Here is a 27,008-nt window from a genome sequence, read left to right on the forward strand (position 1 = left end):
AAAGGTCTTCAAACTTGGCCCTTTTATGACTTGTGGACTTCAACTCCCAGAATTCCTCAGCCAGCATGCCTGGCTGGGGAATTCTGGGAGTTGAAGTCCACAAGCAAGGGTCTTCAAACTTGGCCCTTTTATGACTTGCGGACTTCAACTCCCAGAATTCCTCAGCCAGGCACACGTGCCTGGCTGAGGAATTCTGGGAGTTGAAGACCACAAGTCATAAAAGGGCCAAGCTTGAAGACCCCTGGTCCAGAGAATGTGTCAAGCATTGAGATCACAGCAGCAGAGATCCACTGCACCCTTTTTAGCTGGTGATCCCTCTAAGTCTGGAGAGCGTCAAGTAAAAAGATGCGGCATGTGAAAACCTACAAAACAGCTGGATCTCTCCCTGGGATCATACAACTGCCGAGATGTCGCAATGACCCACCCAGGGGGAAAAGGGATTAAGGGGTTACGTGCAGATAAAGACCTGTGCACTTTCCAGTGTTGCAACGCACCACCTTGGAGGAATCCGATCCAAAATTCTGCACAGTATTAGCAAGCATTTAAGCCACGAGGGGAGACTTCAGATGTATAAAATGACAAGTGCAAGAACAAAGCAGGGGGAAAGCAATACAAATATTCCGTAGGAAAAAAACAGAAGGAGAAGGAGGAGGAGGAAAGCAATGCCAAGTCAGCTTGGAAAATAGAAGATTTACAGGCAGTCAGCGAGTCCAGAATTTGCAATCTGATATGCAACCGAAAAATAAGAGCAAATGCCATTTCAATTAGTCCTTGCAAATGCATCACTTAAGCAACGGGCCAGGAAAGTGACAACCTCAGTTGTCTGGTCTGACAAAGTATCACACCTGCAGCCTTGCGCCCTCCGCCTGGCCATCTCATCGCCAGGACGGTCCCAACCAACCCACCCAAAAGTTCACCTAGGACTAAAACCCTCAACCGTGATTTATGGACTGCGTCGCAGTGTTGGAAGCTTGAGGATTATTATTGCTTTTCTAAGGCCTTCCGTTCCAGGCTGGATGGATTTTGGCTTGACATGGACCCAGAGAGAAGCTAAGGGGGGGAAAAAAATTTTTTTTTCAGGAAGATAGATTTAGCGGGCAACTATCCCAACGAGAGAGCAGGCTTACCCACTTTCCTTCGGAGAAAGGACTGAGTAATGTGCCAGATTGGAAGGGAAGGTAGATGGTTGATTAATGCCTCAGCGTGGGGAGCTTAGTAAACTGTGTTAATGTGGAGAATTAATAAATAAACAAAGACAGGAGAGAGGATACCAACTCAATTTGGTCACAGAATGCAACAAAGAGACTTTATAGTCCTAAGACTCCAAGCCAGGCCAAAGGGAGTGATGAGTATCTCAATGTTATGCAGTGTTGCTGGCACCAGGAATCTGGGGGGGGGGGGCAATCCAACATTAAGCACCTGTTCATTATCTCCTGCCCCATCCTTTTCATTCGCCTTTGGGGGACAATTAGACGTAGTCGTGGGAGGTAGAGCAAGACTACCAGCTTCCTTCAGCTCTGAAAGACCGATAAGGGCAGTGGGAATGGCTTCTTTCTCTACCCCCCCCCCTTGCCCTTGAAAACCTTGCCCAGATGTCTTCTTTGGGGGGAAGGTTGATTCCCTCCTTGCCTTGTCGGTGGTGAGTTCGGGATCGACATAAGAGTTATGTACACCGGGGAAACCTGGGGATGGGAACAGCTGCAGATTTTAAGAAACCGTTGTGGGTTTTCTATGGGTTTGATCTTGAGGGGGGGGGTCTCCCAATGACATTCAGGAGAACTGAGAGCCTCAACGGTTGGCTGGATTAGAAATATTAATTTCTCCCCCCAAAAATGCATTTGAATGGTCTTTTTAATGTGGATAATCATTTTTGTCAATATGCACGTTGCTAAAGTTCTCAACTCTATGGTCCTGTGTTCAGGAAGGAAGGAAGGAAGGAAAGGAGGGGGGGAGAAAGGAAGGAAGGAAGGAAGGAAGGAAGGAAGGAAGGAAGGAAGGAAGGAAGGAAGGAAGGAAGGAAAGAACGAAGGAAGGAAAGAAAGAAAGAAAGAAAGAAAGAAAGAAAGAAAGAAAGAAAGAAAGAAAGAAAGAAAGAAAGAAAAGAGAGGGAGGGAAGAAGGAGGGAGGGAGGGAAAAAGAAGGAAGGAAAAGGGAGGGAGGGAGAGAAGAAAGGAAAGAAGGAAGGAAGGAAGGAAAAGAGGGAAGGAGGGAAGGAAGGAAGAAAGGAAAGAAGGAAGGAAAAGAGGAAGTGAGTGAGTGAGGAAGGAAGGAAGGAAGGAAGGAAGGAAGGAAGGAAGGAAGGAAGGAAGGAAGGAGAAAGCAGCAACTGTGGAAAGCAATGCTGTGTCTTATCAGGCTGAGTTAATCCTCTGCAGCCTCCAGGCTTCCATCGCTTACTCCACACTCCCACCCATTCGGTCCCGTGTGATTTTTTTTTTTTTTTTTTTTTGCAGCCCCTTTCGCAATGCCAACCCATCTTTCCTCCTCCTCCTCCTCCTCCCCCCAGCCTTTTAGCCTCTGACTCTCTTACTTCCAAGTTTCATTTCCATTCATCCAGCTTATCTCTCAGATTCTGCACCTGCCTCTTGTCTACTGGACACTTCCCAAAATGCCCTTGAATTCGGAAGCCGAACCAGCAAAGACCAGCTGAACAACGTGGCTGGCCTTCGGTTCCCCCCAAAAAAACCTCCAGATCAGATCATGGGTTCCTTTCATCTTTATACAAGATGAAAGTGTGCAACAAATGTAACTCCTTAGATCAACACAAAGGACACACAAGCACAGGGAGAAGAAACAAAGGCCCCATCACTAGCCATTGTGGACACGGGAGATGCTTTACACCAGCCTCCAGGGTTACCCCAACCTACAGGGGAGTCCTCGACTTACAACTGAGCGCAAATTTTCTGTCGCTAAGCAAGACAGTCGTTAAGTGAGTTTTCCCCCTTTTACGACCGTCCTTGCCACGGTTATTAAGGGAAGCACTGCAGCTGTTAAGTTAGCAACAGTGGCTTCCCCAGGGACTTGGCTTGTGAGAAGGCCAGAGAAAGGGATCCTGTAAACCCAGGACGTTATGCAACCGTCATAAATGTGAGTCAGTTGCCAAGAGACTGAATTTCGACCCCCCGTGGCCGTGAGGATGCTGCCAGGGTGGTCAGTGTGAAAAACGTCAAGAGTGACTGCTTTCAGTGCCCTTGTCTCTGTGAACAGTCGCTAAGTGAACTATTTTAAGGCGAGGAGTCGCAAATCCCCAGCCAAGAGGCACGATGGATTTGAAGGTTGAGGAAAAGATGCTTCAGATATTTCCATAATTTTCTTCTGTTAAAGGACAAAGCTGGATGGTTTTGTGCAGCCAGAGATTTTTTTTTTTATTCAATTCTTCCCCCCCCCCCGCCCCCCATTCCCCAGGCAGCCTTTGAAGAGCTAGCTGGAAAACTGGGTTCTTGGAACTTCCAAAGGAAGCTGGAGAAAACTGCTTAAGGCAGGAGCCATCAGTGAGCAGGGAAGGGCAGAAGAATCTCAGGAATGAAAGAGAGGACGCTGAAAGGATGAAATAAAGGGAAGAGAGTGGGAAAACGAAGAGGGAAGGCTGTTGACACGAGTGCTTTGTGCCAACTTCAGTTTGAAAAACGAAGCTGGGGAGAAGAGACTTAGAAGGCACCTTGGGGGTCAGTAGAATGGAATAGAATAACACACTTGGAAGGGACCTTGGGGGTCATCTAGTCCAACCCCTTGCTCAGGCAGGAAACCCTACACCAGTGATGGCGAACCTTTTAGAGACCGAGTGCCCAAACTGCAACCCAAAACCCACTTATGTATCGTCGGGTGCCGGGTGGGCGTGGCCCATTGGGTGGGCGTGGCCCATTGGGTGGGCGTGGCTGCGGTGGTAACGGCAGACTGGGTGGGACTAAAAAGTTTAATCAATAAATTACAACTTTGCGAGATCTTGAAATTGATTGATTGACTGAACCTTTTTTTTTTTTTTTTTACACACAGCGGCGGAGGCCTAAAGCGAAAAGGTTTTATAAAACCCAGCTGAAGGCCTAGGACTGGGGCGACAGTGCGCATGCCCACAGAGAGGGCTCTGTGTGCCACCTGTGGCATGCGTGCCCTAGGTTCGCCACCACGGCCCTACACCATTTCAGACAAATGGCTGTCCAGTCTCTTCTTAAAAACTCCCAGTGTTGGAGCATTCACCACTTCTGGAGGCAACTCGCTCCAGAAGTGGTGAATGCTCCAACACTGGGAGTTTTTAAGAAGAGTTTGGCCAACTGAGTAGACCACAAGGATTATCTCCCAGTCTAATGGTGAGATGCAGGTAGTCCTCGACTTAGGACCACAGCCAAGCCCAAAACCTCTGTTGCTAAGTCAGACTATTGTTCAGTGAGTTTTGCCCCCTTCCTTGCCACAGATGTTAAGTGAATTACTGCATGTGCTGAGTTACTAACACGGTTGTGAAGTGAACCTGGTTTCCCCCATTGATTTTGCTTATCAGAAGGTCGCAAAAGGGGATCACGTGTCCCCCGGGGACGCTGCCGCCGTCACAAATATGAATCAGTTGCCCGAGGCATTTGCATTCAAGCTTAAAATCCTCTAAGATCTGGTACGAGGATGCGAAAAATAAAAAAAATAAAAACTGGTGGATCTTTTGCATTTTTGGGCATCCTCACACCAGATCTTAGAAGATTTTAAACTTCAGTGCACGAAATATCTCCTCTGAAACATCACCTCCTCTCTCCATCTTTTCAAATGCTAGCATGTTTTAAGTGACCTTCCTTGCGACCAAGGGCAAGGTTACGTAAGGCCAGCAGCCAAATTCACCTTTCCGTTGCCTGGCGTCTCCAGATGTGTTGGCAGTATAACTCTCCATTTCCCATCCAACCCATCGGATGTGGCAGCTGAGCAAAGCTGCTTTCAAACCTCTGGAGTGGAAGAAGTAAATATTAAGAAGTTCATCACGGCTACAAGCCCTTCTTCGGTCAACAGAACTGCGCCTCCAGATCTGATTGTAGCTCTCCATGACCCCAAAATGAACTTAATTTAATTTCTCTAGAAGAAAGAGAACAATCCAAAGCTTCTCATGCCCATAAATAGCGTTTTGTCTAATTTTGGACACTTTTCTCTCTTATAAATTGTATGCAGCACAAATCAGCATGTTGCCTTTTCCTTTTATAAAGACAGTTGGCCCTATACCTCCGCCCTCCAGGCCTACATTTCAAGGACCTTTCCCCACATTGACAAACTCTTTCAATGAAAGTTGAGAGAATGCTTGGAAGGGGGTCACTTAAAGAAACAGCTTGTTTTTGAAACCCACCATCAAGATGCGTCTGTAGCTATCTCGGTCAATCCCCCAGAGTTTAAGATCAGTCTTTGCTTTGACCGTTGCGGCTCGTGGGGTTCCATAAATGAGGGCCAGTTCTCCAAAGCTGCCTCCTTCTCCGATGCTGGTGACCAATTCTCCATTCACATACACCTGAATTAAAGAACGAAAAAGCAAGTTAGCTCTTGTTGAGAGAAGGAAGGGGAGAAAGGAACAGGTCCTCTCCAAAAATAGACAATGCAAGCATACAAAACACACAAGAGTATGGAGATTCTCAGTCACCCAGGCCATGGTTGTCCCAAAGGTGCTTTTGCTAAAAGGCAACTGGACTTTCTTGGTATCCAGTTGCCTTCTGGAAAAAAAGCACCTTTGGGAAAAACATGAGGATAACCATGAGGTTACCCATTCAGTCACGTCCAACTCTTGGCGATTCTACGGGACAAGTCTCTCCACATCTTCTGATCTTGCCCCTCAGGTAGTCCTCAACTTACACCTGTTCATTTAGGGACCGTTCAAAGTTACAACGGCAGTGAAAACAGTGACTTACGACCATTTTTCACCCCTATGGCCCTTGAAGCATCCCTACGCTCATGGGATCAACATTCAGCTGCTTGGGCCTTGCTTCATACTTACGACCGTTGCTTTGTCCTGGGGCTCACGTGATTGCCTTTTGCAACTTTCTGATAAGCAAAAATCCACGAGGAAACCAGATTCACTTAACAACTGTGTTACTAACTGATCAGCTGCAGTGATTCACTTAACCACCGTGGAAAGGAAGGACATAAAATGGGCCCAAACTCACTGAACAAAGGTCTCATTTCATTGCAGAGATTTTGGGCTGAACTGCGATCGTAAGTTGAGGATTGCCTGTACTTCTTTTTTTCTACGCTCTGGCTGGTGTCAGCTTTGAGAGTGTCCAGCCGCCATGTTCTTTGGCGGGCTGGTTTCCTTTTGTTGCTAACGCTTCCCAACTTAACTGCTTTCTCCAATCAATTTCCCCGCACAACACAGCCAAAGGAAGCGAGAGGCAGTTTCATGATTTTGCCTTCCAGTGACATGTCTGGGAATAATAATAATAATAATAATAATAATAATGATGATGATGATGTTGGAAGGGACCCTGGAGATCCTCTAGTCCAACCCCCTGCTCAGGCAGGAAACCCTATACCAGTGGTTCTCAACCTTTTTAATGCTGCGACCCCCCAACCAGTCGTAAGTCGAGGACTACTCAACCAGTCATAAGTTGAGGACTACTCAACTGGTGCAGCACTGTTTGCAGAATGGGACTTTTGGCGGGCTCAGCAGGGCAGAGACAGCCTGGACAATTCCTATTGGCTTTTGAAAGCCAATAGAATTAGACTCTATTCAAGAGAGTCTATTCTATTGGCTTTCAAAAGCCAGTAGAATAAAAGGGAGTAGCACAGCTAAGGAAAAGGGGGGGAAAATGGCAGACTGCGTTGTTTGGCGACCCCCGTGAAATGGTCGTTCGACCACAAATGGGGTCCCAACCCACAGGTTGAGAACCACTGGTATAGTAGCTTTACTTGATTTCTTCTTCTTCCAATAAGATTCTCTTTTGCCAACCTTAAATTGACGCCGTTCTTATTTAAACAGATGACAATGGACTATGGACATTTTTCTCATGTTTCTGCAAATAGTAATCACGCCCCAGGTCTCTTCCCTTCCTTTCAAAAGTTCATTCATTTCTTGCCCTCTTGACTTACAATCCTTTTCAGGCATCTTGCTCAGGAAAGAAGCCTCTTCTATTGGAAGGTGGCCTTGACTTAAACTTTGGTTTCAAGATTTAAAAAACAACAACCCAGAAACCTCCAATCCCAGAGACCACTCTGGAAAGTCCAGGCCCCGTAGGCGGAACTAAGACATTAAGGGGAAAAAAGAAAAAAGAAAAAAAAATCGCAGGAGATAACAAGGGAAACAACTTCGGAATTGCTGCCAAAGAAAACACAACTTAGCAGAAATATCAGAAATCAAAGAAAGAGGAGAATTCTTCCAGGGGTGATGGAAGGGATCTTGTTGCTTCGTTGCCTTCAGCACTAAGACCTTCACTTGAAATTTGCTCATCTTCTCTTGGACCAACGGTCCTAAATCTGATGCTCTCTGGATTGGTTGGACTACAGCTCCCATCCTTCCCACGGCCAGACAAGCTGGGGATTATGGCAGCTTTAGCTCTGCTGTCTCAGGCAGAATGGAGGGTGAGAAAGGACCACTGCATGATCATCCTTCTGTCTGTGAATTTAAGAACTTGCTTCCTAGATGGAAATGTCAATTTTGGAGTCTCCGGACCATCGGACAGGGAAAAGGTCACCTCTACAAAAAGGCCAGTCTGCTAGAGAGGAGAACTTATGGTCCTCAAGGTTTCAACCTCCGTGTTCCACCCAACATTTTATGATGATGAGAAAGTACGTTGTTGATGAACTGCCCTGTCACTCTGGCCTCTGCTCGCAAGTTCAGGTTTACTTGCATGATCTGGCTCTTAGGAGATGGAAGAAAAAGAAATGGGGGAGGGAGGAAGGGAGGGAGGGAAGAGAAGGGAAGGAAGGGAAGAAGGAAGGAAGGAAGGAAAAAACAAGGGAGGGAGGGAAAGAAGGAAGGAACAAGGGAGGGAGGGAGAGAAGGAAGGAAGGAAGAAACAAGGGAGAGAGGGAAGGGAAAGGAAGGAAAAGAAGGAAGAAAGGAAGGAAGGCAGGAACAAGGGAGGGAGGGAGGGAAGGAAGGAGGGAGGGTGGGAGGGAAGGAAGGAAAGAAGGAAAGAGAAAGAAAGGAAGAAAGGAGGGAGGGAAGGAAGGAAGGAAAGAGAAAGAAAGGAAGGAGGGAGGGAGGGAAGGAAGGAAAGAGAAAGGAAGGAAGGAAGGAAGGAAGGAAGGAAGGAGGAGGGGGGAGGGAGGGAAGGAAGGAAGGAAGGAAGGAAGGAAGGAAGGAAGGAAGGAAGGAAGGAAGGAAGGAAGGAAGGAAGGAAGGAAAGAAGGCATGTCTGTTAACAACACAGTCACCACAACATGATCAAAGATTGGAAGTTGAGAAAAAATATCATGAGAAGATGAAGAAGGAAATCAAATAAAGACCCTCAATTTTATCTTGTCGGCGGGGATCTGCCGAGGAAAGATCAAGGGACAATTTCAGACCAAAACTTCAAACCCTGAGTTAATAGGTCAGCTCAGCCCAGGTATCTATCTACGGGACTCTGAAAACGTGGGTTAAAAACAAGCCAAAATTCCTTTTCCATGGCTGGAGCTGCGGAGCCCATCTACACAGTAGCCAAAGATCTGACTTTCCCCCCTTCCCCACCCTCCTCCTTCCCTCCCTCCCTCCCTCCCTCTCTCACTTTCATGTCTTTGCAAAGGAATGCAGAGCTGGAGATACCCAAATATGAAGAGTTATGATTCTGGCAAAAGCCTGCAGCTTTGCAAAGATCAAAAACATTCTGGGCTTCTATTGTTTTCCATCGCTTTTGATATGAGTCACGGCTCTCTTCCCCACAGCTCCCACTTCACCCGTCTCCCTTTCTCTGGCCAGCAACTAGCGACTCAGTAACCATTGCAGGAATCATACAGGCGGTCCTCGACTTATTCATTTAGTGACCATTCAAAATTACAAGGCACTGAACAAAGGGACTTGTGACTGTTTTTCCACGCTTAAGTACACTGCAGCACACATGCCCCCAGGGTCACCTAATCAAAGTTCAGATGTTTGTGCGATCGGGGTTCATATTTACGACAGTTTGCAGCATCCCAGGGGGTCGTGTGATCCCACAAGGAAAATTCCCATGGGGAATTTTAGTTGCAAAGCGAGGCGCTGTTATGGAAATGGAAAGAATGGAAAGAAATCGAGAAGAAATTAAGAAGAGCTGCCTTTTTGGTTGCTTGAAAGCCTGAATTCTGTCAGCTGGGCTGCTAGTCCTCAGTGTTTCTTGAAGCAATGTGGGGCATGGAGAAAAGGGGTTGGGCCCCGCACGCCTCCTGACCCCCCCCAGATTTCCCAGCCCTGATCTGTAAGAAATGGAGACAGCATCTCCTTATGAAATGTGAATTGTCTCTGATAAATAAAAACAGCTCGCTGGTCCATTTGCTTCCTCTTGAAATCCGCCCCGCTGGAGTTATGGTCTGATCCGTGAGCTGTAAGAAGACCTGGCTTGTTATTCCTGAGTCAGAAACTCCAAATATGGAATACGGTTCCAGCAGATAGGAGATCTGTTCCGTTTTCGTGGTCAGGCGACAGCTTCGGTAGCTGTGGAAACAGGGCAGCCTGCCCAAAACATTTTGGGTCAAAATAGAAATAACAGGCTTCCCTTAAAAAAAAAAAAAGGTTGAAAGTTGCAGCTCCAAAGTGTGGGTTTGGGACTGGCCAAAGAAAATATAAATCAAAATTAAAATGCCTAATCTGTCGTTCTAAATATAAACCCCGCCGGGCGGTTATTTTAATTAGACAAGCCTCGCTGATGGCTATTGTTGTTTTTCTGTTGTTTTTTTTTACCTCTTCTGCTCTAGCAAAAAAAAAAACTAAAGCGTGGTCAGCTAAAGTGTTCAAAATAGAGACCTGGGACGGCTTTGTTTTGAGAGAAAAAATATTTTGGAGAGATAGTGGGTGAGAGTCGATAGCCGGCTAAAAGCAGCATTGTTTTTTCGCAGTCTCAGAAGTTGCCTTGTAAGCCTGCTCCAACAGGCTGGGCCTGAGACCTTAATGGATGCATCGCTTAACGAACATGGATACACAGGTTTGTTTAGCGAACGTTCAGAGTTACAACTGCACTGGAAAAAAAATGACTTAGAACCGGTTTTTACACTTACAACTCTCGCAGCATCAAAATTCAGAAAGGTAAAAGTATTGGGTTGGTTTACAGGAGAAAAAAAAATAGATTTAAATGTAATTAACTCTGAGAAAATCTTAACCAGTAAAAAGGTTTAGAACACTGTGGGAAAAACAAAGGTAAACAAGAGCTGTAAACAGGGCATACGATGACACAACCAGACTGACTAAATAGAAATGGAATATTATGTTGTTGTGATTATTATTTGTAGAAATGCTAGGAAATCCTTATACTTAATTATCATTTATTCAAAACAGTAAGAATTGTGTTAACTTAAGGTTGGTGAAAGAGAACACTATGGGGAAAAGAGGAAATCGTGTAAAGTTATTATGGGGATTATTATAGATTATAGAACCTAATTGTTAGTGAATGTTTGCTAAATGTAAACCCAGACAATGCATTGTCCACCGAATATTAAGGTGATTATGTTAAAAAAAATAAGATAAGATAACATTTATTGTCATTTTTTTACTGTGGGCACAACGGCACACATCAAAAATGAAATTTAGTTGTTAATAAAACGTATTTTTTAAAAAAACAAAAACAAAATTCAGACAACTGGCAACTGACTCATATTTATGACCGTTGCCGTGTCCTGGAGTCTTATGATCTTCTGACAAGCCAGATTCACTTAACAACTGTTGTTTCTAACTTAACAGCTGCCATCTTTCCAGCAGCAAAGACAATTGGGAAAGATGGATTAATTTAACGGCCGTGTGAGTCACTCACAACTGAAGGGAGTCCCTTAACAAATCGTGGCCAGAAGCTGAAAATTGGATGTGACCCAGTTAAAAAAAACTGCCTGGTTAAGATTTGAAAACCAGAAACAAGGGCCACCTTAGAGCTATCTTCATCGCCCTCCTTGCAATGAGGCTCAACCGTATTTCGTCTCCATCCCCGTTCGCCCTGCAGTTGTGGCAGGCTTCAAATGGAGACGTCCTCACTTCCCCAGTCGGAAGAATGAGTCAGTCGGATTTCTTGAGGAGACGGTGACTTTGGGACAGGCTTTCAATGCCCAACAATGCTTAATTAGATGACCTCCTGACCCACCCAGGACTCGCCATAAAAAGAGACTGTGTCTCCCTAAATAGCTGCAAGGAGCTGCTGGGTGGCTTTAAATACGCTAGCTGCTTCTTAAAATAGCACCTGGGTGGGAAAAGACTGTCAAACTTTATTTTGATACACTCTAGGAAGCCACAGAATGATCCGTCTCATCATCTTCTCACCACCATCAAAGAAAAGAATAATTCCAAAGAAAATATCAAAGAATGAGAATGGAATGGAATAGAATAGAATAGAATAGAATTCGGAATGGAATAGAATAGAATAGAATAGAATAGAATAGAATAGAATAGAATAGAATAGAATAGAATAGAATAGAATAGAATAGAATTATAAGTTGAGGACTGCCTGTAGCCTCCACCTTCAGAAATCTCCTTTTCTGTTCATCTCCCAGTTCCAAACTTTGTTAGATACAACACCCAAACTCCTTTTAAACAATGCATTTTGTTCCCAGCCCTGCCATTCTTTTCCTCAAAAATTCTTGAAGTCCCGTTTGCAGGCCCACCCGAGCAGTCCAGAGGGAAGCTTTCATCTTCAGGTGTCACCACTTGCAAGGCTCCAACCCTTCAGAGCAACTTGGAAAAGCAAATTGAATCTTCTGAAGAAGAAAATCACTTGCCTGAGGCTTCTTACTTACTCTTTACAGAAGGCATGAGACAGAGAGAGAGAGAGAGAGAGAGAGATGACCTAATCCTAAATGATTAGCAAAAAAAAAACACCCAACGCTTCGGGCACATTCCAACTTGATCACCTTCCATCTTGAGATTGTTTAGTGGTAAACTGCATGGCCTGCAGGCCTGGTTACTCTGAGGCTTTAAACCTAAAATAATTTGTTGGCTTATGATACGCCATTAAGCGACTTTATGCGGACAAATAAGTTTGGCTCCTGATGGCAATTCATGGGAAGAATAGAATAGAATAGAATAGAATAGAATAGAATAGAATAGAATAGAATAGAATAGAATAGAATAGAATAGAATAGAATAGACAGAGTGGGAAGAGACCTTGGAGGTCTTCTAGTCCAACCCCCTGCTCAGGCAGGAGACCCTATACCATTTCAGACAAATGGCTGTCTAGTCTCTTCTTAAAAACTTCCAGTGTTGGAGCATTCACCGCTTCTGGAGGCAGGTTGTTCCACTGATTAATTGTTCTGACTGTCAGGAAATTCCTCCTTAGTTCTAGGTGCTTCTCTCCTTGGTTAGTGTCCATCCGTTGCTTCTTGTCCTGCCTTCAGGCGCTTTGGAGAATAGCTTGACTCCCTCTTCTTTGGGGCAGCCCCTGAGATATTGGAAGACTGCTATCATGTCCCCCCTCGTCCTTCTCTTCGCTAAACTAGATATACCCAATTCTCGTGTATAGGCACGAACAATAAATCAGCTTAATTGGAATTTAATATATGGACCTGATTCTTCGCACTTGGCAATACACCAGAGTAGTGAAACACACAGGAATGTTCTTCATAAACCTGACTTGCAACCACTCAGTGCCTGGAATAATTAATCTGACACCAAACCAATCACATCAGGGCTCAGAGCAATGTCTGAATAGGGTTCACACATTCCTTTCCTCTCTAGGTCATCAGTAAGGAGGAGTCAGACGTTCCCTTGCTGATATCTTAGCCAGAACATCAATACATTTCTATAAAAAAGGAAGACAACATTAAAGGAAAAGAAAGTCTTTCAAAGAAGCCAGTTGCAACTTACATACACCTCCCCATGATCAATCACGTAGAAGTTGTCACCTTCGTCACCTACGGGGGGGGGGGGACAGAAATACAAATCAGAGCCCGTCAACTCAGAGTGTGGTTTTGTACCAGCTTTGGAAATACTTGATCAGAGAATGCTAAGTAGGAAGGGATGTTTCTGTTATTAAGCCTCCTGTTCAGGATAAGGAAACCAGACCAAGATTGAAGAGAGTTGATGTTCCTCAACTGTAGATCTATGAAACTGGGCAATTGCAGGCTAACTCTATCCACAGCCAGGAGTTCAATCCTGACTGGCTCACGGTCGACTCAGCCTTCCATCCTTCCCAGGTCGGTAAAATGAGGACCCCAGATTGTTGGGGGCAGAAGGCTGACTCTGTAAACCACTTAGAGAGGGCTATAAAGCACCGTGAAGCGGTATATAAATGCTGTTGCTGTGTACCTCTCTTCACCCTTCCAAGCGTCTCCTGACCTTTGAATCCAATGTCCCGTATAGTTTCTATAATGGAAACTTCCAGGAAACTCCAGGCTAGTGAGGAGGTACGAAGGAAAGACTCGAAGCCCGCCTTCCAGCTTCTGCTCAGAAAATGAAGTCTTTGGGACCCAGCACCCATAGATGCAGACTTTGCAGAAGAGACTTAAACGTGGATTGATTTGCCCCCCTTGAAGGAGTCAAGGTATGCATAGATTCTGTAAATGATGAACGATCTGAGCAAGGACAACACTGGCGCATGCTGTCAATGCATGAAGCTCACCTTGTTGGATCACAATCTCTCCAGCAATGTGGGTGACAGGGAACATGGCGTCAAATATGTCACTGCAAAGAGAGAAAAAGAAGAGGCCGTGGTTTAGCGTGGTAAGTGAACGTTGTGTTGAACCATGTCAACCCTTCAAGGCAGTCCATCAAACAAACACAACCAATTCCATTTCTATTTTTTTTAGTACGTTATTCAGGTAGTCCTCGACTTACAACGGTCTATTTAGTGTCCGTTTGAACTTGCAACGGCGCTGAAAAAAGGGACATAGGTTTTTCATCCTTATGACCTTTGTACCGTTCCCCAGGGTCACCTGATCAAAATTCAGATGACTCGTATTTACGACAGTTGCAGCATCCCAGGGTCACATGATCCGCTTTTGCGACCTTTTCTCTTTTGGATTAGGTATTTTAATCTTCTGAATAAGATTTTTTTTAAATGAAAAAAAGAAAAGAAAAGAAAAGGAGAGACAAATGAGAAAGAAGAGCTAAGGGAGAATTTTTCCCCAAATATTGCCAGCGCATCTGCCAATGCAGTTGTGTGTATTGTCGGAAGATGAAAGAGTGAGGGATAAACCAACTGCATCCGCTGACAAATTGGTCTCAAAAACACTGCCGTTGAGTTGTGTCCTGATGCAACACCCGTGAAGAAATAAAAATGTGAAAGTGACCTTCACAATGACACCACAGCCTGGCTGTACAGCAGCATGTTTTTCTCTCCCTGGGTGTCCCACAGTCGAGGAGAACAAAGACGTTTTGAAAAAGATTCACCCAAGCAGAGGGAGGTCAGCCTGTAACCTATGGCAATTTTTTACTCCCATATATGGGAAAACTTGCAAAAATCCCATTATTAGCTTATTTCCTGTCCAGCAGTTCCAAAATCCACTCAAGGCTTAATTTTAGGAAACACCCGGTCATAAATTTAAACCTAAAGCCATTATCTTTATTCCTGAAAAGTTATCGTATCAGCAGACGGCCTCAGAGTGATTCACAGGCAGGCAGGGGAGAGATTTAGAACAGAGAAGGATGAGAGTCGAAAGGGACCTTGGAGGTCTTCTAGTCCAACCCCCTGCCTCGGGAAGACTCAGGAACTCTTCATCCTTCTTTAGAGGTTGGCAGCTAAGGGTGGGTGGGGAGAAGCTGTGGGATGGAGTATCTCACACCCATAATTCACTGAAGAAGAGAAGGTTCCTTGAAATTCCTACATGAACTGCCCCAAAGAAGAGGGAGTCAAGCTATTCTCCAAAGCTCCTGAAGGCAGGACAAGAAGCAACGGATGGAAACTAATCAAGGAGAGAAGCAACCTAGAACCAAGGAGAAATTTCCTGACAGTCAGAACAATTAACCAGTGGAACAACCTGCCTCCAGAAGCAGTAAATGCTCCAACACTGGAGGTTTTTAAGAAGAGACAGGACAGCCATTTGTCTGAAATGGGATAGGCTTTCCTGCCTGAGCAACCAAAGTCATTAGATTTGGGGAAACCATCCCAGAATAGGTTTCTCAAATCTTCAAACCGATGCAAATTTTCTTCTTGGACGAAATACGTGGATTTCTTGGCCAAGACAAGCTGAGGTCAAAAAGATTTCCTAAAGTCAGAAAGTTCCTGAATAAGGCCTTTTAATGGGCGTAGAAATCAATTACTGAGTCCTTCTGAAAGGATATGTAGTTTCAGAGGAAACGGCCTCCCGTCGGTGTAGTTTTCATAAAGAGAAAAGGAAGGGAAGTGACACATTTAGCTCGGGAGAAAAAAAGGGAAAAGGCCTGTCACAAATTCATTGCTTAAGGACCATCCTAAGCTGCAGATTACGGCTTGGGAGAAGAAGCAGGTGCCCTGCGTTTTCCTTGCTCCGTTAAACTTGTTATCACTCAAGACAAAAAAAATGCATCACAACGCCCACAACAGGATACATCACATTTCATGGGTGATGCTATTATTTCTTCTCTTTATCGATCGCTGGGCTATCCGAGCTCTTCAAGGACCAGGTCAAAGAAAGGTTAAAATATAAAATGGATTACAGGCAGTCCACAACTCACAACACTTCGCTTAGTGGCCGTTCAAAGTGACAACGGCAACTGAAAAATGTGACTTAGGACCATTTGTCACCGTTACAACCTGGGCAGCATCCCTGTGATCATGTGATCAAAATTCAGACGCTTGGCAACTGGTTTATACTTATAATAATAAAGTTGGAAGGGACCTTGGAGGTCTTCTAGTCCAACCCCCTGCTCAGGCAGGAGAACCTATAGCATTTCGGACAAATGGCTGTCCAGTCTCTTCTTTAAAACTTCCAGGGTTGGAGCATTCACCGCTTCTGGAGGCAGGTTGTTCCACTGGTTAATTGTTCTAACTGTCAGGAAGTTTCTCCTTAGTTCTAGGTTGCTTCTCTCCTTGATTAGTTTCCATCCATTGCTTCTTGTCCTCCCTTCAGGCGATTTGGAGAAGAGCTTGACTCCCTCTTCTTTGGGGCAGCCCCTGAGATATTGGAACATTGCTATCATGTTACCCCCGGTCCTTCTTTTCATTAAACCAGACATATCCAATTCCAGCAACCCTTCCTGATATGTTTTAGCCTCCAGTCCCCTAATCATCTTTGTTGCTCTTCTCTGCACTCTTTCTAGAATCTCAACATCTTTTTTACATCGTAGTAACCAAGTGTGATTACATTTTGGGAATCCAGTAACCGGCCCACATTTACAATCTTTGTAAGCATCCCCTGGTCACGTGATCCCAACTCCTCCTCCTCCTCCTCCTTCTCCTCCTCCTCCTCTGTTACCTGGATATTATTATTATTATTATTATTATTATTATTATTATTATTATTATTATTATTGCCAAGAATTGGGGTTTGCTTCCTATTTGAAGCAAAAAAAAAAAAAAAAAAAATGGACGCTGCGGGACAGTGAGTTTCTTAACAACCACAATGTTCACTTAACCACCCCGGCTTCACTTTATGACCACATTTGCTTAACAACCGCTGCCCAAAAATAAATAAAAGGATTGTAAAACCGGGAAGGGTCCTGCAAGATGACCCACCTAAGGAAAGGCGATGCGTTTTTATCCTAGTAGTAAGCTTCCTCGGCAGTAAATCTAAGCCTCTAAACGCGACTTTGGGGGGGGAAGGAAGAACAACGAGCTTCATGTAAAGGGAAGCGCTGTGTTAAACGGATAAGAGAAGAAAGCAGAAGAATTTGTTCAGACATGAACACATTCACTGACGGGATAATTGGCGGGGTGAGGGAGCCCAGCTGCCTTTGCTAAGAAAATCATATTTGATTTCCCCCCCCCCACCTCCCCCAAAAGAAAGCTGGAGTGGAGATCAAAGACCCGTCACAAGTTTTAACCTGCGGAAAGAGAACTGAACTCTCACCTGAAGCTCTAACTTTCTGGGGTTGCATTCATGCGTTACGTGAAGACACCGGCTTATTTATTTAAAGTATGGGTTCGTAGGTTTTATAAGGCCATCAAAACGGACAGACTTGAGGCTTAATTACTGAATAAACCTTAACCCATAATAGCCCGAGTTTGCAAAAACCCAAAATCAAGCTTACAAGAGGTGAGAAGCTGCTTTGTCATTCACGCCGACATAAAGAGTGGAAGTCAATAATAATAATAATAATAATAATAATAATAATAATAATAATAATAATAATAATAATAATGTTGGAAGGGACCTTTGGAGGTCATTTAGTCCAACCCCCTGCTCAGGCAGGAAAGCCTATCCCATTTCAGACAAATGGCTGTCCAGTCTCTTCTTAAAAACTTCCAGTGTTTGGAGCATTCACAACTTCTGGAGGCAGGTTGTTCCACTAATTAATTGTTCTCACTCTCAGGAAATTTCTCCTTAGTTCTAGGTTGCTTCTCTCTTTGGTTAGTTTCCATCCGTTGCTTCTTGTCCTGCCTTCAGGGGCTTTGGAGAAGCGGTTGACTCCCTCTTCCTTGTGGCAGCCCCTGAGACTGGAACACTGAACAGAATAAGAGAGTTGGAAGGGACCTTAGAGATCTTCTAGTCCAACCCAAGTCCTACTCTTCTAGTCCTACTCAAGGAGGAAACTCATTGTTTCAGACAAATGGCTGTCCAGTATCTTCTTAAAAACTTCCAGTGTTGGAGCATTCACAGCTTCTGGAGGCAGGTTGTTCCACTGGTTAATTGTTCTCACTGTTGGGAAATTCCTGCTTAGTTCTAGATTGCTTCTCTTTAATTAGTTTCCATCCGTTGCTTCTCGTCCTGCCTTCAGGTACTTTGGAGAATAGCTTGACTCCCTCTTCTTTGTGGCAACCCCTGAGATATTGGAACACTGCTCTCATGTCCCCCCTTATCCTCCTCTTCATCATCATAGTTTACCCTGATGTATCTTTGTGTGTTGCATCAGTAATATACAACTTAACCAGTAACCAGTTACCACAGTGGCTGAGTTCACCCATTACACTATTTCATAATTTGTTGGTATGGGGTCTCCTGTGTGAGCAGGGGGGAATGGACTAGAAGACCTCCAAGGTCCCATCCAATTCTATTATTCTGTTATTCAATTACTCTGCCCTGGGGTATTTCTGTGAGTAAACTAGGAGGAAATTAACTACCCAGACGGCTTGTATGATAAAGTAAGGTTCAAACACTATAGCCCTGCCCACCAGCAGGGTCCCTGCATTGGGTTTAACCATCCTGCAAATTGTTTAGTTTGGACCGAGTGCTAATCCCACCATGTGGTTTGAAAACCATAATTTATGGCTTAGCCACTCAGCCACCAAGCTTTTCTTGCAAAGCTTAACTTAGCCCCCAAAGTGACACCATTTATAGTTGTCTCTTTTGATGCTGCTGAGTCACGCACAAGTCTATAAAATGCATAACGGCCTTTTACAGGCTCACAGGCTCATATAGCGCACGAGGCCAGCCCACTGTGGTTCTGTCACCCACTTGTGGTCAAAACAAACATGCGACATGTGAGCCACAGAGTGGATAGTCCTTTGTCCTGAATGGTATGAAGATTAGAAGATCTCCCAATTTCATAGAGGGGCCCTGGTGCTCTCTGAGCTCGGGGGTTTTCTTGCAGACGTTTCATTACCCAAACTAGGTAACATCATCAGTGCTAGAAGAGAGTGGAATTTGGGAGGAGGAGGAGGAGGAGGAGGAGGAGGAGGAGGGGGGAGGGGAAGGGGAAGGGGAAGGGGAAGGGGAAGGAGAAGGAAAAGAAGGAGGAGGAGGAGGAGGAGGAGGGGAAGGGGAAGGGGAAGGAGGAGGAGGAGGAGGGGAAGGGGAAGGAGGAGGAGGAGGAGGAGGAGGAGGAGGAGGAGGAGAAGGAGAAGAAGAAGAAGAAGAAGAAGAAGAAGAAGAAGAAGAAGAAGAAGAAGAAGAAGAAGAAGAAGAAGAAGGAGGAGGAGGAGGAGGAGGAGGAGAAGGAAGAAGGAAGAAGAAGAAGAAGAAGAAGAAGAAGAAGAAGAAGAAGAAGAAGAAGAAGAAGAAGAAGAAGAAGAAGAAGAAGAAGAAGAAGAAGAAGAAGAAGAAGAAGAAGAAGAAGAAGAAGAAGAAGAAGAAGAAGAAGAAGAAGAAGAAGAAGAAGAAGAAGAAGAAGAAGAAGAAGAAGAAGAAGAAGAAGAAGAATTACTAACAGACTTGGCTGCTTTCAAACCCTGACTTTCTATGGTCTGTCTTTTCAGACTGAAGTGTCTAACAGGCACCTCCACATGGGATTGACTTTCCTTAAGCAGGAATGTTTGACTCTGCTGTCCTGAAGATGAAGGACAGGTTAAAACTGCTAAACATGATGCAGCCTTTCTCCAGCTCTTAGGTCAAAGGGGAGGGGGGGGAACCCAACTTTTGTTGTTTCAGATGGAAGATAAAAGGAAAGTAAATATCCTAAGTTGAACAGAAAAGAGAAGCTCCCTCTCTCCTGCAGGGAGAAGAAGTAGCAGCGACCCAAGCGTAGATAACCATGATGGGTGGCACTTAAAGGGTGGAAAGACTGATGGGGTGTGGAGTGAGAAAGGAAGGAAATAGTAAATAGTCAGTTCTGGTGCCAACTGTGAAAACACAACTGAAAGAAAGACCACATTAGAAACAGCAGCCTTCTTTGGACTGAAAGTTTATGGCCTCATCTTAGCTAGTGTTATTTAAAAAAAAAACAACCCTCCCACTTTCAGGCTATTCTAAGACAGAACTCTTAACAGCCAGACAAACTTTCGGCTACCTCCACCAACTCTCTCTATGTGGGGTCCGTGGCGCCCTCTGAGCTTGGTGGTTTTCTTGCAGGCGTTTCATTACCAGACAAGGTAACATCATCAGTGCTAGAAGGGAGGAGGAGGAGGAGGACGACAACGATGACGACTGTGGGATCTGTGGTGCCCTCTGAGCCTGGTGGTTTTCTTGCAGACATTTCATTACCAAGTTAGGTAACCTGATCAGTGCTACAAGGGAGTGGGGTTTGCTCTCATTTTATACGTTAAGTATAAAAAATGTAGTAATAGTATATAGTGGTCGTACTAAATGTAGTAATGTACATAGTGTATATAAGATAGTAGTAGTAGTAGTAGTATATAAAATAAGAGCAAAACCCACTCCCTGCTAGCACCCATGAAGTTACCTAGTTGGGTAACATCAGGTGAGCAAGGAAGTCATCAAGCTCAGAGAGCACCAAGGACCCCACAATTCTCCTTCTGCTCCTCTTCCTCCTTCTTCTCCACTCCACAAACTCCACTTCTCCTCCCTAGCTAGGTCATGAAATGTTTGCAAGGAAACAACCAAGTTCAGAAAGCACAAGGACCCCACAGTCCTCCTCCTCCTCCTCTCCGTAAACCCCACTCCCTTCTAGCACTGATGATGTTATCTAGTTGGATTGTGAAACGTCTGCAAGAAAACCACCAAGCTCAGGGACACCAAGGACTCCACAGTCGTCGTCCTCCTCCTCCTCCTCCTCCTCCTCTCCACAAACCCCACTCCCTAACACTGACGATGTTACCTAGTTGGGTCATGAAATGCTTAGTACAAAATAATCAAGCTCAGAAAGCACCAAAGACCCCACAATCCTCCTTCTCTTTTTTCTTCTTCCTCCTCCTCCTCCTCCTCCTCCTCCTCCTCCTCCTCCTCCTCCTCCTCCTCCTCCCCACAAACCCCACTCCCTTCTAGCACTGATGATGTTACCTAATTGGATTGTGAAACGTCTGCAAGAAAACCACCAAGTTCAGAGAGGCCCAAGGACCCCCCCCCAATTCACCCCATAGCTACAAATATTATCTTCTATTATTCCAGTGCCTTTCATGCTCTCTTTCTTGCCATCTCTCACCAATTTGCCTTCTCAGCCCTTGGTTCTGCAGACTACACCCATTTCTCCATAAATCCATGCGTCTGTCTGCTTGTCCATATCCTCCATAGGACGAGGTTCACAAGTCTCCTTTCACATCATTACAAAACAAGTTAAGTGATTCACTTCCTGGCTGGACAAGCGGGGCTAAGTTGGGTTCACTTTGTTAGAAAAAACAAAATCTAACTCGTTCCCCAAAGAATAGACAAAATAGTCCATTTATTTAGGGAAGTGTTGGGTTCAAATGTCACTCAAAGCAACAGTTTTTGTTTTTTTTTTTTAACTCGGAGCCAACTGGTGGATTCACAATAGCCACAGGCGGTCAAGAGATCAAACCAAATAATTTAAAAGTTGAAATGCAAAACCAATATTTTATCAGGCTTAAAATAACTTTCAAACATAGTTAAAAGTCCATCTTTGAGTTCCTGCTGGGAAGCTACTGAGAAGACTCTACTGATAGTCACCACAAAGCGAGTCCATGGCACGTTGGAAGTGAAGCTCCTCAAAAATTTGCAGAGATTAGTCACCAGGCTAGGAACCAGGGAGCTGGGAGTTCTAGTCCTGCCATAGCCATAAAAGTCTGCTGGGTGACTTTGGACCAATCACCAGGAGATGGTGAGTTTCTAGTCCCGCCTTAGGTGTGAAAGCAAACTGGAGGAAAGCAAGTCTCTTTTTTTCTTAGCCCAGCCCACCTCACAGGCTTGTTGTTGTGGCTAAAATAAGGAGGAAGAGGAAGTATTGGTGCAGTGGTTAGAATGCAGTATTGCAGGCTAACTCTGCCCACTGCCAACGGTTCGATCCTGACCGGCGCCTGGTTGACTCAGCCTTCCATCTTTCCGAAGCTGGTAAAATGAGGACCCAGATTGTTGGGGGGCAACAGGCTGACTCTGTAAACCGCTGGAAAGCACCGTGAAGTGCTATATAAGTGTAAGGCTATTGCCATTAGGTATGTTCGCCATCTTGAGTTACTTGCAAAGTAATAAAGGTAAAATAAAAACCTAATATAGTAAAGCAATGAGGAAATAAAAGCCGACAGAGGCAAATATTCTCGAGAATAACCCAGATTCAAGCCATATAGGGCTTTGAAAGTGATTGTGGCTTTCTGAAAGTTAACTACGATTCCCAAGAGGACACTTGTCTCCTTCCAGAATGGGTTAATCCAAATAAAATCTGTGCAGGTCACGCCAAGGTCCACCTCCCATTGTGACCGCTGACTACTTACAGTAAAGGAAGCATCTAAGAATGTAGTAATGCTGAGAGAAAAAATAGAAAGTGATTAACACAGCAATAAAAGCCCGACTGTTGCGAAGCGGAAAAGATTCTAGAAGTGAATGTTTAAGGAAATGATTCACGGGGATATTTTCAGCTCATAAGAGTTTCAGAGACTTCATTCAAGTTGACTTTTGCCGCAAGGGATGGTTGGCTGAAACCAAGTTTGGGAGTTAGCAATAAGCATCCAACATCAACCTGAGAAAAACGTGGCTTGACAAAGCAGGATGACAAAGCAGAACGACAACCCCCCCTTTTTAATTTTTATACATTGATCTTTGATTCGCAGAAAAGGGGAGGAATTTTAAAAAATATTAATGCAACAGCCGGTCCTGCTTAGTTTATTAGCTACAGTACATAACTGGAATTGGGTCTGTCTAGATTAGTGAAAAGAAGGAACTAGGGGGGACAAGATAGCAGTGTTCAAATATTTGATGGGCTGCTACAAAGAGGAGGTCAACCTCTTCTCCAAAGCACCTGAAGGCAGGACAAGAAGCAATGGATGGAAACTCATCAAGGAGAGAAGCAACCTGGAACTAAGGAGGAATTTCCTGACAGTGAGGACAATTAACCAGTGGAACGACCTGCCTCCAGAAGTCATGGGTGCTCCATCACTGGAGGCTTTTAAGAAGATATTGGACAGCTATTTGTCTTCTGTTTGAGCAGGGGATTGGACTAGAAGACCTCAAGGTTACTTTCAACTCTATTATTTTGTCATTCTGTTATTCTGGCTTCCCTTCCCCGCTTTACGCAGAGTTTTCTGTCTCAACTGAGCTTCTTGGAATGATCCTGCATCCATGCAATGCTGCCTGGTTATTCCAGGAAGTGCTGCTCTCTTTCCTATATGTGAAGTAAGGCACTCTTGGGCTCTGGGATCAACAGACTTAATGATACGAAGAATAAGAAGAATAAGAATAAGAATAAGAAGGAAGAAGAAGAAGAAGAAGAAGAAGAAGAAGAAGAAGAAGAAGAAGAAGAAGAAGAAGAAGAAGAAGAAGAAGAAGAAGAAGAAGAAGAAGAAGAAGAAGAAGAAGAAGAAGAAGAAGAAGAAGAAGAAGAAGAAGAAGAAGAAGAAGTCGTAGTAGTCTGGATAGTGGACGTTGTAGTGCCTGGAGACAGCAGAATAGACGAGAAAGAACTGGAGAAGATAACAAAATACAAAGACCTACAAATAGAAATAGAAAGACTGTGGCAAAAGCAAGCAAGGGTAGTACCAATAGTAATAGGTTCCTTGGGTGCATTCCCAAAACAACTGGAGCACCACTTGAACACCATTGGCATTGACAAATTCGCTATTAGTCAATTGCAAAAGGTGGCCTTACTAGGAACTGCTTCCATCCTGCGACGATATCTGTAATACCTTCAAACATCCACATCTGGCTATCCCAGGTCCTGGGTAAGGACTCGATAGGTAGACAAAATGCCAAATCCAGTCTGAACATCTGGCTGACTATGCGATGATCAATAATAATAATAATAATAAAGTTGGAAGGGACCTTGGAGGTCTTCTAGTCCAACCCCCTGCTCTGGCAGGAAACCCTATACCATTTCAGACAAATGGCTGTCCAGTCTCTTCTTAAAAACTTCCAGTGTTGGAGCATTCACTGCTTCTGGAGGCAGGTTATTCCATTGGTTAATCGTTCCACTTGTGCTTTAGTCCCAAAGACTAGGAGATCTATTTCCCTCTTTCTGCTGATTTTGGGGAATGCAGATCCTCAAAAGCCAAAAAGGAAACGCTTGGTTCTCAAAAATTCATACAGCTCTGGGATGAAGCCTTGACAGGATAAGCTATCTATGAAACAAGCTTTCAACAAATGAAACTATGAGCCCACAGGCCCCGTCATTGTTGGCTGATCAGCAGCATGATCTCAAGAGCAGCCTTTTCCCATCCTTTGCCCTTTTGAGAAGTTGGAAGCCTTGCAAAACAGTTTGGTGGCCTGTCTGCCTATGACGAAGCCTCTCCTAAAGGCTTTGCTATTTCCGAAAGAAGCAGATGTTTGCAGCTACAGCCAGGTCTTCAGTTAATACAACACACTTTGCCCCCATCTGGGAGAAGCCAGCACAAGTTCCAGGCCAAAATCTAGCTCTTTGGGCCGTGAAACTTCACCCCCCTCCCTCCTCCTTCTTTCCTCATACATCTGAGGGGACATTTAGGCCTTCCCATCTGTTTTAGCCATGTTCCCAAGCCTCCACCTTGAGAGAGGACATGTAGGCAAGCTTCTAGCCGATCCCTGGGGGCAGAACCACTAATCTGAACGCCTGGTGTCAGCAGGAGGGAACACCCGGGCTTGCTTCTGAACACAGGTTGGGGGAAGGAAGAACAGTTGCAGATGATCTGGTAGGAAAAGCCACCGAATGTTAAAAGCAGAACCAGGCAGGCCAAACAGCTGCAGGAATGCAGAGCAAACAACCCATTTCTCCAGATGTGACTTCAAGCTGCCTTCCTCGTCGCCACCTGCTGAAGTTCTCTTCCCTCCGCCTTCACACAAAAGCATCCACCTACATAGCTGGAGGGTTACGCTAGCTGGGATTGTTCCGTAACAGATATCTTGACATCCTGGGTAGCAGAAGGAGGATACAATGACTGGAACATCCAAAATGCAACCTCAGGGTGATTCAGGGTATCCTGAACAATCTTGGGCCATCAGATCATGTCCTGTCATCAAGCCGTTGAGCAGCTCGGCACAATGAGAAGTGGGGATGAAACGTCCTCAAAGCAAAGCGGAATGTATTTCTGTATTTCTGATCTTCACAATGGCAGTCTAAAGTTTCAGCCGTATATTTGGGGTTTATGACCACGGGTCTCCAAATACATCTTTGCTTTGGGTTGTTGCTTTTTTTTTAAAAAAAAAAAAAAAAATTAATCTAACAATAAAAGCATGGTCTTGAATACAGTGACACCAGGTGGCAGAGAGTGAAATGGTCATTCTTGTGGGGACGCATCGAACTTCGTCTCCCCCCCCCCCAGAACTGCCTGGAGAAGGAAGGACCACCTGCTATGAAGGGATGGACCAGGAAGGAGAACGAGAAAACAAAATGGTTGGCTTCGTCTATCATGGTTGGGCTGATGGTGTCCGGCAAGCCAGCTATTATGGTTGATGAAAAAATGTGTCAGTGAAACCATGACGTCAATGGATATGTGAACTCAGTCTTTGAAGCTTGATAAATATGGTTTTATGGCTCAGCCATAAAAGGACACAAGGACGGTAAATTCCATCTCAGCCACACTTCCAAGTTGGTCAAAACTGGAAGCCATTTCAAAATGGGCTTTACCACATTTTCTGTTATGAAAATGTCTAGTCTAGTGAAAAAAAAGGACTGGGGTGACATGATAACAGTCTTCCAATATCTCAGGGGCTGCCCCAAAGAAGAGGGGCGTCAACCTATTCTCCAAAGTACCTGAAGGCAGGACAAGAAGCAACGGATGGAAACTAATCAAGGAGAGAACTGCCTAAGGAGAAATTTCCCAACAGTGAGAACAACTAACCAGAGGAACGACTTCCCTCCAGAAGTTGTGAATGCTCCAACACTGGAAGTTTTTAAGAAGAGATTGGACAACCATTTGTCTGAAACGGTGTAGGGTTACCTGCCTGAGCAGGGGGTTGGACTAGATGACCTCCAAGCGTCCGAATTTTGATCATGTGGCCACCGGGATGCTGCAAAAGATTGTTAAGTGTGAAAAATGGGTCGTAAGACCCCTTTTTCCTATGTTGCTGTAACTTCAAACGATTACGAAAAGAAATGGTGGTAAATCAAGAACTACCTCTGCAATATTCCCGTCCCTCCCAAGACACAGACATGTTTCTATAACATGACAAATCCGGAATTACTAAATGCTTAAAATATTCTATTACCGCCCTTCTCTGTTCTGCAAGGGCAGCTGAAAGACCCTAATGGACTGCTCCAGCTGTTGTAGCCAATTCAAAGGCCACCTTTGTTTCTGGAAACCTTAGAAACTGTTAGTTTATTGTAAGGATGAGACTTAACCAGCTGTTTCACACAATTTGGGTCAAAAAAAAAAAAAAATGAAGGCAACCATGTTCTTCCAGAATAAATCCACTAATATGAACTGGCAGCTGGATCAACTGGACTGAGGACCTAACATGGAAAACAGTGAAAAGAACAATCTACCAGCGTGGAAAATTAAGCAGGATTTGCACCGAAATTCTAGCTCTTTCGGTGTTTATCACATAGACCTCTGCTAGGGATTTGAACAAAGGATCAAATATGTCGTTTCATTACTAGTCTTTCAGCTGGGAGGCCACGAAGGTTTCCAAATGTGGAGAAATGTTTGCCTGCCATGTTTATCTGGGTAAAAATGTGCTGCCCTTTAAAAAAAAATAACAAAGCACAATTTTTAGAAAGTTTTGGACGAGAGAGAACAATGGAGAGGTGAAGCACAGGATCAAATGTTTGATACAGAGAGAAAATATTATCGGGGAGGGTGGAGAGGTTTTATGCAAGCCATGTTTTGGCTGAAAGCCGATCTGGATATTCAACACCCATGGTCAGTCCTAGAACGGAGTGGGGTTTGCGGAGAGGAGGAGGAGGAGGAGGAGAAATGCTGATGGGGAGGAGGGGGAAGAGGAAGGAGGAGGAGAAGATGAAGGAGAGAAGGTGCAGAAGGAGGAGGAGGAGGAGGAGGAGGGGGAGGAAGAAGAGAAATGCTGATGGGGGAGAAGGAGAAGGAGAAGGAGGAGAGGAAAGAGGAGGAGGAGGAGAGGAAGGAGAGAAGGTGCAGGAGGAGGAGGACTGTGGGGTCCTTAGTACTTTCCGAGCTTGGTTG

General features: G+C 44.7%; 1 protein-coding gene across 3 annotated transcripts in view; it reads right to left on the reverse strand.

Moving 5' to 3' along the window:
• The window catches only part of PRKAR1B (protein kinase cAMP-dependent type I regulatory subunit beta), a 57,486-nt gene that overhangs the window by 19,907 nt on the left and 10,571 nt on the right, over positions 1 to 27,008 (reverse strand). For all 3 annotated transcript variants that reach the window (XM_039360750.1, XM_039360749.1, XM_039360751.1), the window contains 3 exons: positions 13,662 to 13,723; positions 12,908 to 12,954; positions 5,312 to 5,470 (listed from right to left, as the gene is read on the reverse strand). In XM_039360750.1, the coding sequence (XP_039216684.1) occupies positions 5,312 to 5,470; positions 12,908 to 12,954; positions 13,662 to 13,723 (268 nt within the window). The remainder of the gene's footprint in view (positions 1 to 5,311; positions 5,471 to 12,907; positions 12,955 to 13,661; positions 13,724 to 27,008) is intronic.

The sequence above is a fragment of the Crotalus tigris genome, unplaced genomic scaffold, assembly GCF_016545835.1.
Source record: "Crotalus tigris isolate CLP2741 ecotype Arizona unplaced genomic scaffold, ASM1654583v1 scf7180000019173.45859301935:6455823, whole genome shotgun sequence".
NCBI classification, from domain to species: Eukaryota; Metazoa; Chordata; class Lepidosauria; order Squamata; family Viperidae; genus Crotalus; species Crotalus tigris.